Source organism: Aythya fuligula, chromosome 2, assembly GCF_009819795.1.
Source record: "Aythya fuligula isolate bAytFul2 chromosome 2, bAytFul2.pri, whole genome shotgun sequence".
Lineage (NCBI taxonomy): Eukaryota > Metazoa > Chordata > Aves > Anseriformes > Anatidae > Aythya > Aythya fuligula.
Genome location: NC_045560.1, coordinates 50,906,479 through 50,920,151, shown reverse-complemented (window position 1 = coordinate 50,920,151; position 13,673 = coordinate 50,906,479). Strand labels below are relative to the sequence as shown.

Below are 13,673 nucleotides of genomic sequence, written 5' to 3'. Positions count from 1 at the left end.
CTGTCATTCAAAATGTTTTATCTTCCTTTTTTTTTTTTTTTTTTTTACCAGATGCATTCTCAGTGACATGCTAATGCCTATAAATTAACTCACTGCTCAGAAATGATACTCAGGGGCTGTAAAACACCACACTTATCTGTATAGATGACAATGCACTGATAGTTACAGTTCAAATGAATAAACAAATTTTCCATTGCACTGTGCAGTCTTACTTTACAAAATTACATGCAAGGGAACTGTGGTGCTCTGTCATCTCTAAGACTCCAACTAATTAAGTGCAAATTACTCTGTGCAGCAGGATAGGGATAAAAAGGTGAATGGATTTCATGGATTTGTATGACCTGTGATTGTTCGTATAATGAATATGAAGATATCTACATGTATGAAGACAGAGATAAAAAGTGTATTACATGGCTATAAAGTGAATGTGTCACAATCCTTTGGCCAAAGCTGTTATCTGATATTTCAGTTCTGATGAGTTGGGAAGTTTGAGGGACCCAAAGTTTGATTTTATTTTATAATTTTTCCTTTATTTTTTCACTTTCCTTTTGAAGTAGTATGTGATTTCTGAAAATTAGCCTCTTCATTTTAATCTTGATGCCTAGAGCCAGTGGTTAATGAAAGTATTTGCAATTTAGTATTTATTTCAGACAGACTTCTGTTAGGAGTTGTATTAGGCTGTTAACTGCAGCTTTCCAAAATACTGAGTTAGACCTGAAAATACTGAAACGTGATCTATGCAACAAGGACGCTGTCTTCTAACTGTCATTGATGTGATAAAATTTACTTAGATGCTTAAGCTCAAAGGTCTTAAAATTTAGGCATAACTATTAACAGAAGCAGAGCCAATAACAGATGTTGTCTGTGTTTTCAGTTTGTGTATTTAAGGCTTTCTTCTCATTTTACAAAGGGTGTGTGGGATGGCCATATCTAAAGGATAAGAATTATGTTACTACTGCAAAATATTTCTTGAAAGGCAGTTTTGGCAGAATTGAAAAATAGACAATGTTCTGTTGGCAGCTGGACACATTGTCTGAGTTTAAAACTGTAAGCTTATGAGCGTAGTTATGGCAATCTTTGCCACCAGGTTGGTCTCATCTTCATCTTGGCTGAGAGATACAGTTGATTAATTGTTGCTTATGTAAGCTCTGCTATTTTGTTTTATTTTTATTTTATTTTTTTGTGTGTGTTGTCTGAGGAAGTGGTTATTTACTGGCAATTATAACTCCTTTGGGGAGGCTTTTAAAGGCAATATGTGTCAAAGGTCTTTTTTGCTCATCTTGGTATGATGAAGGAGTTGTGATGTAATTACCAGTGAAATTCTAGTAACTGAAGGCTTGTTTAGAGCTGTGCCTTAGAAATACAGTACTCAACTTCTACTATTTTTTATTTATTGTTCAATTTGGGCAGAAGGGAAGGAAGGGCAACTTCATATCTGTGTTATAATTTCTGATGTTCCTGTCCTTTTGTGTTTCTTTAAAACCATTATCACTTTTTAAAAATAATGTGGGTTGTGGCATTGTCATAGACTGTATATAAGGTAAGCCATAACACAATGTGACTAAGATAAAGGAGCTGTTTTCAGGAAGGAGGAAGCTCTAGGTAGTAATTAACACACCAAATGTGCCGTGTAGACAAAATACATAATAGGTTCACAAGCATTTACACCCCAGTGGTTTCCAGAAACTACTCCTTTATGTTCTGAGTACTGTACCCACTTCAAACTCAAGTGCACATGTAGTATTGCAGAGAAACAGTACCTTTCATAGATAGAGTTGTCCCTCACCTTTCATTGTAAGCTCCTGAAAAAAGGATATGACTTTGTCTAGGCTGACTATTTTGTGGGGATTATATAGGAAGGAAAGGGAGGGACAAAGGAGAAGGAAAGGTTTAGCAGGTAGGTTATGTTCTGGTATTTATGGATGGATGTAAGTAGCACTAGTGTTTCCTGATTTCCTGAGTTGAATGCAGAGGGCATGCAAAAAATCCTTGTTTCCATTGATAATTTGAACTACTGGAATGGAATGAGATGTTTTGTTTCTTCGACAGTTTTCTAGAGGTAAGGTGTTTGATGTTGAAATAATGCTATCATGCTGGAGCTCTGACCAGTTTGCTAGGGGCCCACCGCATATCTGAGATGCTTTAAAATCACTGTGCCACCTGTACTTTGAGGTCGCCAGACCCACTGGATATGAGTGTACTGTATCAGCATGCATGGAGCCTAATGCACATATGTATCCCATTAAAGGCACACCATAGCCCTGAAGATGTATCAATTGCTGAATAAGAATGTCAAATTCCAAATTCTGCTTCCTTCCCTATCTTTCCCAATGTAAGACCTAGCATCACAAACTGTACTTGTTCTGCTGCTGTATACCCATTTTCCAAGGGAAGAAGAACTTCAGCCTGTTCTCTTATCTCTGCAAGATAAAATCAATGTCACCAACATGGTAATCCCATCTCTGCTGCTACACTTTTCAGGCAGAATGTGCAGGTCCTGTGCACAGTAGATTTACTACAGGCTTTTAGGTCAGATTTGATCCTGAAGCACAGAAGCCATCAAATCTCTGTGTAGGGATTCTCTTCATTCCCGTGGCCTCCTAATTACCCTTGTCTGTGGTTGTACTCGGTAAGACAAGCTTTAGTTAATTTTAAAACTAGCGTTTAAAACTCAAATGCTGAGCAATTCTAATAGCAGCACATACAGCAGTGGCACTGTTATGAAATAGTTTGGTGCAAAAAATGAGAAATACATTTTTTAAAAAGTCACTTGACTTCTTAAGCTGTGCATCTATAATTGGTATACGCTTAAATTTAATGTCCCTTACTTCTCTGTAAAAACCGAAATCAAACCAAACCAAAAACCTTCAGTGAGCAGTTTTAAGTGCCATTGTGAAAGAAGATCCGCATCATCTTACTAAGATGCCAAATGTCTGTGTATCACTACTGCTTTGGTGTCCTAAATGAGGACCATATATATAACTGTACTGTATTTTTGATGTACAGTTCAGTCTGTGATATCTGCCAAGCAGCCACAATGATACCTCCATACCTTGCAGAGTTTGTAAGACCTGACCGCATTAAAGATTGCAAGCCTCTCTGTTTGCTGCCCTTTAGCTGCAGGCCTATTATAAATATGTAAATCTGTATAAATTCAAAGATCCAGTGTGTACTTCATGAAAGGCAAATTAGATGGAACTTTATTTTGAGTGATTTGCATTAGGAGAACTTCTTGGAAAGTGTGCTGCAAGCCCAAGGAACAGGTGCGCACTGTTCTGCTCTAGCTCATGGCCAAAACTTCAAGCTCAGTCAGAAGCACTCAGCTGGCTGGCTTTGGCTCACCGTGCTGGTATTCAGGTATGAGCCTGGAGAGTCAGGAAGGAATTGCATTGAAGCTCACCATTTTAAACTGAAAATCGACGTAGAAATAGGTACTGTTCCTTTCCACAGCAGTTACATACTGCTCTATGAATTAAAAGGCATAAGAATTAGTTTAGATGAAAATAACACTTAAGCTCTCTCAGGGTTTAGCCACGATCATCAGTTGTTGACATGCTTTTCCGAGGTAGTCTGCTTCCATTGAAAGTCGGTGTAGAGTCTGTTCTCAAGATACCTTCTTAAATCAGAATTTTGCCCATGAGTGTGGCCAGTGTTTTTCTGATTCAGCAAAGGTTTTAAACACAGATTTTAAACACAGATGTTATCCCTCTGAAGTCAAAGTGTCTAGTCACATGCCTTTTGAAGTTATGTATTAAGGCTTAAGATTTATGCTGCCTAACTGAGATCCTGTAATTTGAGAGTCTGTTTTGCTCGGCTGCCTTTATGGTCAGTGAAGATAATTATCTCTGAGATAATTTAGATTTTAGAAGATCTGAAGTTACTTTTGAAGCTGGGTATTTCCCTTTTACTGGCTTTAGAGAGGGCATAGGCTGAGCAGGCTTTTAGCCTGCAACATCTGACTGAGCTGCCTAAAGAAGGTGAGGCGAAACAGAGCTGGTGAATTGGAGTAGAAATCTTAAGGAATATGAAGAGTGGGTTGTAAGATTATTTTAAATGAAGACCAACCTATATTAACCTAAGATTATTTTATCTATTTAGTAACTGATTTGTTTCTTATATACGGGAGTGAAAATCAAAGATGAGTAGGGTTTTTCTTAGCTGAAGAAGAAAGCTTGTTTTACTTCAGGCAATTGTGCTGTGTATGTTCTGTCTCGGGGTGTGCACAAGCAGCTGAGTCCAGATGGTGGCTGCATCAGCAGTAGCCTCATGCTGTGCAGGCAAGGTACTGCCCCCTCCCCATGTCCCTCGTGCCCTGTCCTCAGCTTTAACCATTTTGGGGTTTATTTTTTTGGTTTGCTGAGATGGCTTTCCTTTTTTTCATTCAACAAAAAATTTTAATCTACAGCATTTCTTGTCTTTTGTCCCTCCTTTACTGGCTTGAAGAACTTGTTGTGTTTTTTTTTTTTTTTTTTTTTTTTTTTTTTTTTTTTTTATAGTCTCTTTCTGATATTTGACGTACTTTCTCATTGCTTGTTACCTCAGATAAATTTCTTTCTCTGGGAAACACCAACTGTGGCAGAGGAAGGACAGTCAGGAGAAACTCCAGGAGCATTTTCTCAAGGGGGTTGTCACTGCCCTGTCGATGCCAGAGTTCTGCCTTCAGACCCTCTGTGGCTGAAGGAAAATTGGCCTGAAAGGAAGCAGTCTGTGGGGAGAACCCACATTTACTTCAGAGGAAGATCCTTGAGAAGGTTGTTTTTAAAGGGAGCCTCGCCACCATTTTTCAGTGGTGTAACTTTGTCAGTCACTGAGAGCTGGGACTCATCTGAGGGGGAAACCACCAGCTTCTCAGCCAAAAGTGTCAGAGGTCTCACGCTTTGTCTCTGGCTCATTGATGTTTTCTGAAGGAGTTTAAATGCTCATTTTGTAGGATTTAATCCTCTTCAAATGGGACCAGAACAGTCACCATGTAACAGGCAGTGGCGTAACTCCAGAAATCATGAGCACTGCAACAGTTGGCAAAGGGCAATGTGCCTCTGGTGTAAACATGCCTCCGGTAGCTGACTCCATCTAAAATTATCTCTGGGCTGTATTAAGAGGAGAGAAAATGAATACCTTTTCTTTCGTTACGTAGCCTGCCAGGGATGCCTTAAGCATTCCCACCTCTTTTGCAATACATCGTTTGGCCAGATCGTTCCTCAGCTTCTTTGGCGCTGCAGCTTGAACCAAACTGTGTTTCTGTGGTGCCTTGGATGCCCTTGTCACAGACTCCATTAAAAGACAGTCCTTCAGAAAATACTCGACATTTGTGAATTGCTGGTTTTCACAACCAGCCTCTTGTTTTCATACTGTAGCTGCAGCCACTGAGAAAGCACCCTGAGGCACTCAGGAAAGACCCTTAATGTGTTGGCTATCCTTGCGTTTCTGAAGTTTAGCCCTTATTATCTAGCTTTGCTTGATAAGGGACATCTGAAGACTATCTCTCCTGTTTTGTGCTGGTCCTATCACTTCAGAGAGAGTTTGGTTCAAATCTCTTGACCCACAAAATACGTCCATCCTTAATTCAATGGGCACATTAAACTGAAAAAAAAAAAGTCTTTATTTCGCTGAATTTTGGATGTCATCCTATCATTTCATCTTTACACATTGCAGTGCAGACACAGTGCAGGGTCTTTGCAAGGTCTTGACACTTTCCTTGGACTTGGCCTGAAGAGACAGCTGGAAAGAGTTTCTCTTACTTGCATGTGAGGTACATGGGTGCGCTTATCTAGATAGCATTATTTGTTCTGAGATTTATGGGTGCACTTTTCTAGATGGTGTTCTCTGTTCTGAGATTACTGAGTTCTGCCTGGTAGAAAATTTCCAGGTAAATGTGCAACCTCTCACTTTTAACTACCCCTTCAGTGTACTCAGAGGTTATCGGGGCACTCTTAGAGGTTGTATTTTTTCCACTTCGCCTTGCAAAACAATTTCAGGATGTTAATACTGCTTCTGAGACAACTCAGATCATGGCTGAGCACTTGGAAGCATTTGCGTGACCATCCTCAAACATGCATGTCTGTCTGTAGTCACAAATCACCTAGTGCAAGATTGCAGACATAGCACATTGCAAGCATGTCTTTGGGCTGTTTACATCCAGCAGTCATCTGTTGAATGTGATAATGACAGTACAAAGGGAACTGAGGGACTTTCTCTGATGACAAATGGACCATGTGTGCATTTGTATAGTCTTCTAGCTAATTACTAGGGCTCGGTTAGAGCGCTCAGGGCTTGTCTCCCAGGGAGTCCCAGGCTATCCTGGGAGGGAGTGATTTGAAAAGTGCCTGACTTGTACTTGTGTGTTCAGGTGTGATCTCTAGCACAGTTTCAGCCCCAGCATGGATATCTGATGTCTTCCTCATCTAAGTGCTGGATGCATGTCATTTCTGAGCTGTACTAAATGCCTAGCTCTGATCACACCAGGAAAGTCAAAGATTTTTCCTGGTTTTTGTTTCAATTTGGGCTTCATGCTTCAATGTAACTGCCTTTTTCTTTGCTTTTTCTCCAGCTGGTTTTCTGCTTTAGCTACCCCTCATCCCTTGGGCCCTGTGTCTGCTCCTGTTGTATATCCATCTCAGCCCAGATTTGTACATCAGCCTTCTTTTGTTCCCTTGTATTCCTGCTCAGCTGTCTGCTCCAGTCTGCCCTTAGTTTTTGCTCCACCCAAATCCTAATGGAGAACCGTCTGTAATGGATAAAATGTCCACTGCGTGGATGCTCACACTAGAAACAAGATCACACAATCTGTGGAGTTAAGTATAGTGCTATATCCAGCAGCTATGTACCTGTTGTCAGTCCTGAAGGTTCTGATTTTTCATGCTCACTGCAAAGAAATATTGAGGAGTGGTGTCTTTGCCCTTCATGTACCAGTAGGAACTTTAAGTCTTCTTGCTTTAGGGTCTTCTCAATGCCTCTTGGAGACATTATTGGGTCAAGAAGGTTTACAGATGCTCTTGATACCACTCTTGAACAGAATTGTCCAAAAGGTCAGTGAGATATGCTGAAAGGAATCCTGCAGGCGTCCATACAGCCAAGGCAACTTCATTGCCCTGAGTTTGTGATTTTTTTTTTTCTTATTTTTCCTTTTTTTTTTTTTTTTCAAATACGAATCCCCAAAACACTTATTTTATCTTACACCAGATTCAGCTCAGTTTTATTGAGAAATTTGAAATGAAGATTGGAAACATTCAGTATTTTCCTTTTCAGGGCTTAGGGCTTTAGCCAAACAATTTGCAATAATTGCAAATGAAAAATGCTTAGTGTAGGAACTAACATATAAAGGCAAGTACACATCCATTTCTGGTTGCAGTTCTCATTATCTCCAAGATGAATAATTTTAATTACTTTCATGAACCTTCTTCTTGACAGACACATTCAGAATGATTTAATTTATCCGATAAAATGAAAATACACTTTTTTTTTTCTCCCCTGTTTTTATTTAACAGGGGGTTCAGGGCTATGCAAAAATTCCCCAGATATACAGAAAGTAATTATAGAAGTGGTTCAGGTTGTGAACCACTGAGGTTTTTTTTGTTTGTTTGTTTGTTTTAAAATTATTATGAACGTAAACAGTTTAATATTGAGATATGTAGCAATAATATTTTGTGCAATGTATTTGGCAGAGACTGTTCTGTGTCTGTGCTTATAATTTTAAATTCATACACATACGAAGTTGCTTTTTAAAAATCTAAATAGAAAATCCAGGTGTAAGTGTCATAGGTCATATTTTTTTAAACTTATCTCTATATGAAATGGATATGTTTACAAGCATGTAAATATGCATGTATTCCACATAAGTTCTTGCGTGTGCTTTATTTATGAGTAGATTGCTATAAATATAGGAGTATGTCCATAATATGGATGCTTGGAATCCAGAACAGGACTTAAATATATATCTTTTATAAGATTAGTAAAATGTCAATATTAGTGATACTTTGAATAACTGAATTTCTAGAGTTCATAATTAATATGCTTTATTAAGAAATCAGAAGTGGCAGAGATTTGTGTTTGGAAAAGACTCTATTTCAAAAGTTGTTTTTTTTGTCTTTTTAAAGTTTAACATGGACTTGATCCAAAATCCAAGCCAGGAAAAGAACAGATTCCCACTGACTTCAGTAGGGAACTCTAGATCAGACACCAAACTACAGATGATCTTTTTTTTTAGCTGTTATTAGACCAATTGGAAAATGAAATAGAGATGACTGTGCAGACATTTGTTTACAGGAAATGACAAACCCAGTGGTTTAAGGGCACATAGATTCAGTAGCTTTGATGCAAGTGATCCAAGTTCCAAGCTCATTTGTTGCAGACCAGGTTCAGCTCTTTATGCCTGTGCATCTTGTGTTTTTGTGCTCATTTCTGAAACAAAACAACAAACAAACAAAAAAAAACAACACCTCCAAACAAATGAATGTAAAAATCATACTAAATCAAGTGCCTATAATGTACATCTGACCAAAGCAGTGTTTAAAAATCAGTATGGTGGAAAAGATTCTGAACTAATTTAAATGTACACAGAAGGGCTTTCCGAATGTTGGTTTTCTGCATTTTATGTAAATTTATATGTGCATACCTACTAACCATTACACGGAATATGCACTTTGCATGAAAGTTTTAGGAAGAATGTTAACTTTCAGAATTTGAGTGTTTGATTTTGCAGTGTTAATACCGATTCTTTCTCCTTACACTATACACCCTTTGGTATATTATTTCTCATTAACTTTATATAAAGAATATTTAAAGAAATGTCTGAACTATTTATAACATTATGTGAATTTAGGCAAGTGTAACACCAGACCATAAATTTGTCATCTTTGCTAGAGGTGCTATGTCATGACCATTAAATATTAGGGCTTTTCCTTCCATTTCCAAACACTCCCTGCAGTAAGTCTAGAACAATGTCTTGTTCTCTTAACCTTGACCACAATATTTTAGTTTCTTCCCATGCTCCAGTGTCTTTCTCCTTACTTTTCATCATTTTTCTCTCTTATAGTCTTCCTCACAGTATCTTCAGCTTCTTGTTATGTTCTCCCTCATCTGCTATTTTCATCTTGAGGCTGGGAAGAGGCGAGCACCCCAGGGGCTGGTAGAGCTCCCCAGGTGTTGACTGCCTGGGTGACCACTGCCTTTCAGTGACCAAATGGACCACAAACAGCAATTAAGGCCTGAAGTCTGACAGTCCTTCTGTCACCAAGAGCCCATAGGATCCCTCTCTCCTATCTCTTTGGTGACTTTTCCTGAACTTAAGGAACCTGCTATTTTTGAGGACAAAAATTGTTTTAAATTAAGTGATGATTTTTAGAGTTACTTTTGGGACTATGATGGAAGAATGAAGATGCACAGAAAAAAAATGGCTATAAAAATGTACCTCCGAGCTGTTTGCTTCCCCTTAATCCAGAAGAACACACTTTTGAAAGAAGAGTTATGTAAAGTATATCCAGGTGTTTACTGCTTAAATACTGACCTTCTGACTTCTTTTTTTAAGGTTCAGCAGATAGATCGTGTAGTAGAAGTTGTAGAGGAAACTATTAAAGGTAAGCAATACACTTGAAATTACACGGTTATGTAGCTGGTTTCTGAGATGTAAGAAGCATTAGCTAGCAGAAATGCTGTCATGTTCTTTACCAACCTAATTCTTGCTTTCCCCTCTAGCTAAATGTTTGGGCAGTGCTATACTTTGCCATGTGTGTTTAGCGTAAGGAGTAATTTCAGAGATCTTTTCTGGCAGGAGCTCCATGGCCTGTTGGATTCATAGGTAAACGATCTTGAGGAGACTTCAAGAACCCATTTAAGTTGCATCAATGTAGGTAGATGTAGAGTGCTTTTTAAAGTTTCTGCTCTATCTTACTTCATTGCTCTATCTCCACCTTCTTACGTTTAGTACTCTCATGTTTTCTTCTTTTCAGCTATTTTGGCTCATTTCCCTGAGCTTTTCTCAGCAGGACAGATAAATTATCTGCTGCTTTAATGTTCTTTTGTAATTGTGTTCCTTGTTCTCTCTGGCTGCGTTCATGTGTGTGTACACGCAGTACTTTGCAGTGAAGGGGGGCAAAGACAGTATTGTTTCTCCAGTCTCACTAGTAAACATTTGCTATTAAATAAATATATTTGTCTGGATCCTTCTGGGTTACCTAAGTTTGTCTCCATTACTTATCAGGCCATAAAAATTACTGTTCCATGAAGCTTTAAATTACAAGCTTTAGCTCAATTGGCTGTACTTTCAATATAAACAAGTGTCTGGTACACAAGATGTTGCCTTTACTTTTAATGCTGGAGTTTGATGGTTTCGAAGTACAACATGAAAATATAGAAATGGTGCAATAAAGCTTAAAAGAAGAGGGGAAAAATGTTTATGTTAAGAAACCATGTAGTATTGTAAGGTTTTTAGGGTTTGCAGTTTGAAGGCCTTAAGGTGTGTATTGCTTTGAATAGTTTCAGAGATGAAACCTGTACTCTTATGTACTCCTAACCCAAACTTTTTGCAGTTTGTCCTTATTTTGTGGTTCCTACACTTTTGGTACAACCTATTGTACTACGCAAACAGAGAAGAAATATTCAGTGTATTCATATTTGTTACTGAATGTGCACAACTATTTTCCCAGAAACATCATGGTGTTTATCACAACATGTTGAAGATGGGGATACGTCATGATTTTCACAACAGCACAGTATTTCAGATCCCTATCTAATTTTCCTGAAGTGTATTTATTCTTAACGGAGTAAGATGATAACCTGGGTCAGCATGCCCTCCCTTTACAAAATTGTGCTTTGTAATATTTATACTGACTCAGAACATTACTGCTTTTTTGATAACATAGTTACTCAGGTTATTGTGACTGAATATTATGTGATTAGAAAGAAGGCAAACATTCCAGAAGCAATTGTTAAAATTATGTTTTTTATTGAACTGATTATAAGATTGCATTTTGCGTATGGATGTAATTCTGGAAAAATGTAATATAAAAATTAATGTACACTTATGCTTTAAAAAGCATCAATTTGGGGAAAAAATTAGCTTCCTTTCTAGCTTACAATAAGTGATCTGAATAAAAAGAAATAAGTGGTCTGTTGAATTCTATACATGGTGACAATTCCTTCAGGGATTTCTCAGAAAGTAATGGAACACAGTATTTCATAAGTTCTATGGGAAAAAATGAACAGAACCAGAATTTCTCTTTGGAAGACAATTGGCAAATTGACAGGGGTCATAAGGTGTGATGAAGTCTTGCTTTTACAAAGGCCAACCATTAAAATTAGGAGATTTTACTTATAATTTGTTTTTCCATTTAAATTTGTTTAAAAATAATGCATTGATTTATGGATTTGGTAATCACCTTCCACAAATAGAGAATAATGTGAAACTCTTTGTTCCTGTGTTTTATAAATGATTCTAACTGTGAACTTTCATTAACTAAGTAAAGAAAAAATACTTTAGGTAACAGGACTGTTGGTTAAGAATGCTTTATGCTGTAAGACACATCCGTGGTAGAAGCTTAAATTCTTGTATTTAAAACCAAATGAAATGTGTTTGCATTGTCTTCTTAAGTCTGTGACATTAGTTACAATTTCTGAAGCCCCAAATATCTTGAGGAGGCAGAGATGGTATGGGACAGGGGATTAAATACAAATTTTGAATTGAGAGCCAGTTTAAATTATTTTTTTTTTTTTTTTTTTTTTTTTTGTTGGATTTTTGTCGTTGTTATACAATGCAATGTCCTTCACCTGTCTTTTTAAAAGAAAATCAATAGATTATATGGGTGCTTTACTCTTGTAGTGCGGCTATGTCTATACTGAAAGTTTAAAAAAATGTTCTGACTAAATATTTAAACTAAGTTTAAACTGCATAGCATCTGTACCCTGCAGGGCAGCTGTCTTTGTAGATCAGTCTGCCTGAGTTGTCAGGATTTTCTGTCCAGATTACACAGTTATTATCATAGTTGCCAGTTTTAAGTTTAGAGACTGGTTTTCCTTAGGTTCCCATTTCTTGAGGGCTACCAAATATTTTTTGGTGGATACTTGAATTTTGCTGTACACAATTTACCACAACAGAAACGTTGTTTAAAAAAACTAAATAAACTAACTAAGATAAACCTCCCCTGTTTGTTTGTTTGTTTGTTTGTTTCCCCCAATGTTTTTCTCTCTCATTTACCAAGAAAATATCTACCCTGTTTTTTTTTGTTTGTTTGTTTTTGTTTTTGTTTTTGTTTTGAAAACTTACTGTTTTCCTTACTGTATCCTCCTCAAAAACTACTTTTTTGGAGTTATTCAAAACTCTTTCTATGAAATATGACTGTGTTTTTTCTAGTTTTATTTCTCAGTCTTGTAGTCAAGTTTAGAATACCCTATTCAGAGCAGTGTCATTGTACTGATTCAATTGATGGTTTGAAGAAGTAAATGTTTATGGTGGTCTTTACTTCACCTTTCTGAAAACAGCATAATTTTAGTTCCCAACTCTGTGCTTACTCATAAACACTTTTTATGTGCCTTTACCTTTTTATCCTTCTTCATCGGAAAATGGAAAAGAAGGATGCTCATGTTTCTTTTGGTTGCTAGTGTGGTAAGGGGCATAATTTTTAAGAGACCCCATGATGCCTCATTTTGAGATCACCCTGAGCTTTATCACAAGTCAACTTTCAGGTTCCCCATGATTGTCAGGTATATTCTGAAACTGCAATTTCCAAAAGGGATCTTTAAAAGTGTGCAATGTTTGTATGCAGGTCATGTCTGGTTTAAACTGTGTCCCAAGATGTATTTTAACTAGAGGCATCTTCAAGTACTCTTTCTATAGCTTATATTGCTAAAATTTGAAACCTCTATACTTCCATCTAAGATAATCATGGATTTCAAGGAGCTGGACAAATAGATTTGATCTCAGTCTTAGAATTAGGTTTCTTAAAGTGACAGCCACAAAAATGTAGCTGGAGTGTTTCAGTCTTACAGACTTATAGAACAGTTTCATCATGCAAGTCTCTGATTGAACAGTTTAGCAAAACTTTCTTCTTCTGCACATTACCCAAATCTTACAACTGAATTTACAGCTATTTTTACATCATTGGGGCACCCTAGCTCCACTTACGTGCCTAGGTTCCTGGTAATGACATAGTAAGGTAGCAATTGAATTATTTGAACTAGGAGAAAACTTGGTGATACTTGACATATGCTCTTTCACTAAGTAAGATTTCTGTACAAAATTTCAAAGCTGTTTAGGTTAATCAGTCTCTTTAGCCTGTTCTACTAAGATGAAGCTTTTTTTTTTTTTTTTTTTTTTTCCTGATGGGAACCACAGGATGTCACTGGTGATTGCTCAAGTCAGCATTTTTGAGCCATTCTGAAAGCTGTTTTTAAAAATAGCTCAGTGTGTGTGTATGTACAAACTGAGATAGAAATGGTTTATGTAAAAATGGTCAAGAAAATATATTTAGTCTGTAATTTAAAGGACAGATTTTAATGGCTTAATGTGGAAATTCCCCTTGGTTTTTAATTCAGGTCTATGTGGATTTGGGGCTTTTTCCACCTCCCCTTCTAGACATGCTAGCTGTCTCATGTTGAAGCTTTTTGGGGGTGGGGAACATGGAAGTGGAGCATTTGTATACAATTTGCTTTTAGCTTAGGCCTTAGGGAGATGAGGGGCACAG

At 37.3% G+C, this 13,673-nt stretch overlaps 1 protein-coding gene across 2 annotated transcripts in view; it reads left to right on the top strand.

The window, feature by feature from the left end:
- The window catches only part of CDKAL1 (CDK5 regulatory subunit associated protein 1 like 1), a 428,476-nt gene that overhangs the window by 133,167 nt on the left and 281,636 nt on the right, over nucleotides 1-13,673 (top strand). For both annotated transcript variants that reach the window (XM_032181446.1, XM_032181447.1), the window contains one exon: nucleotides 9,524-9,572. In XM_032181446.1, the coding sequence (XP_032037337.1) occupies nucleotides 9,524-9,572 (49 nt within the window). The remainder of the gene's footprint in view (nucleotides 1-9,523; nucleotides 9,573-13,673) is intronic.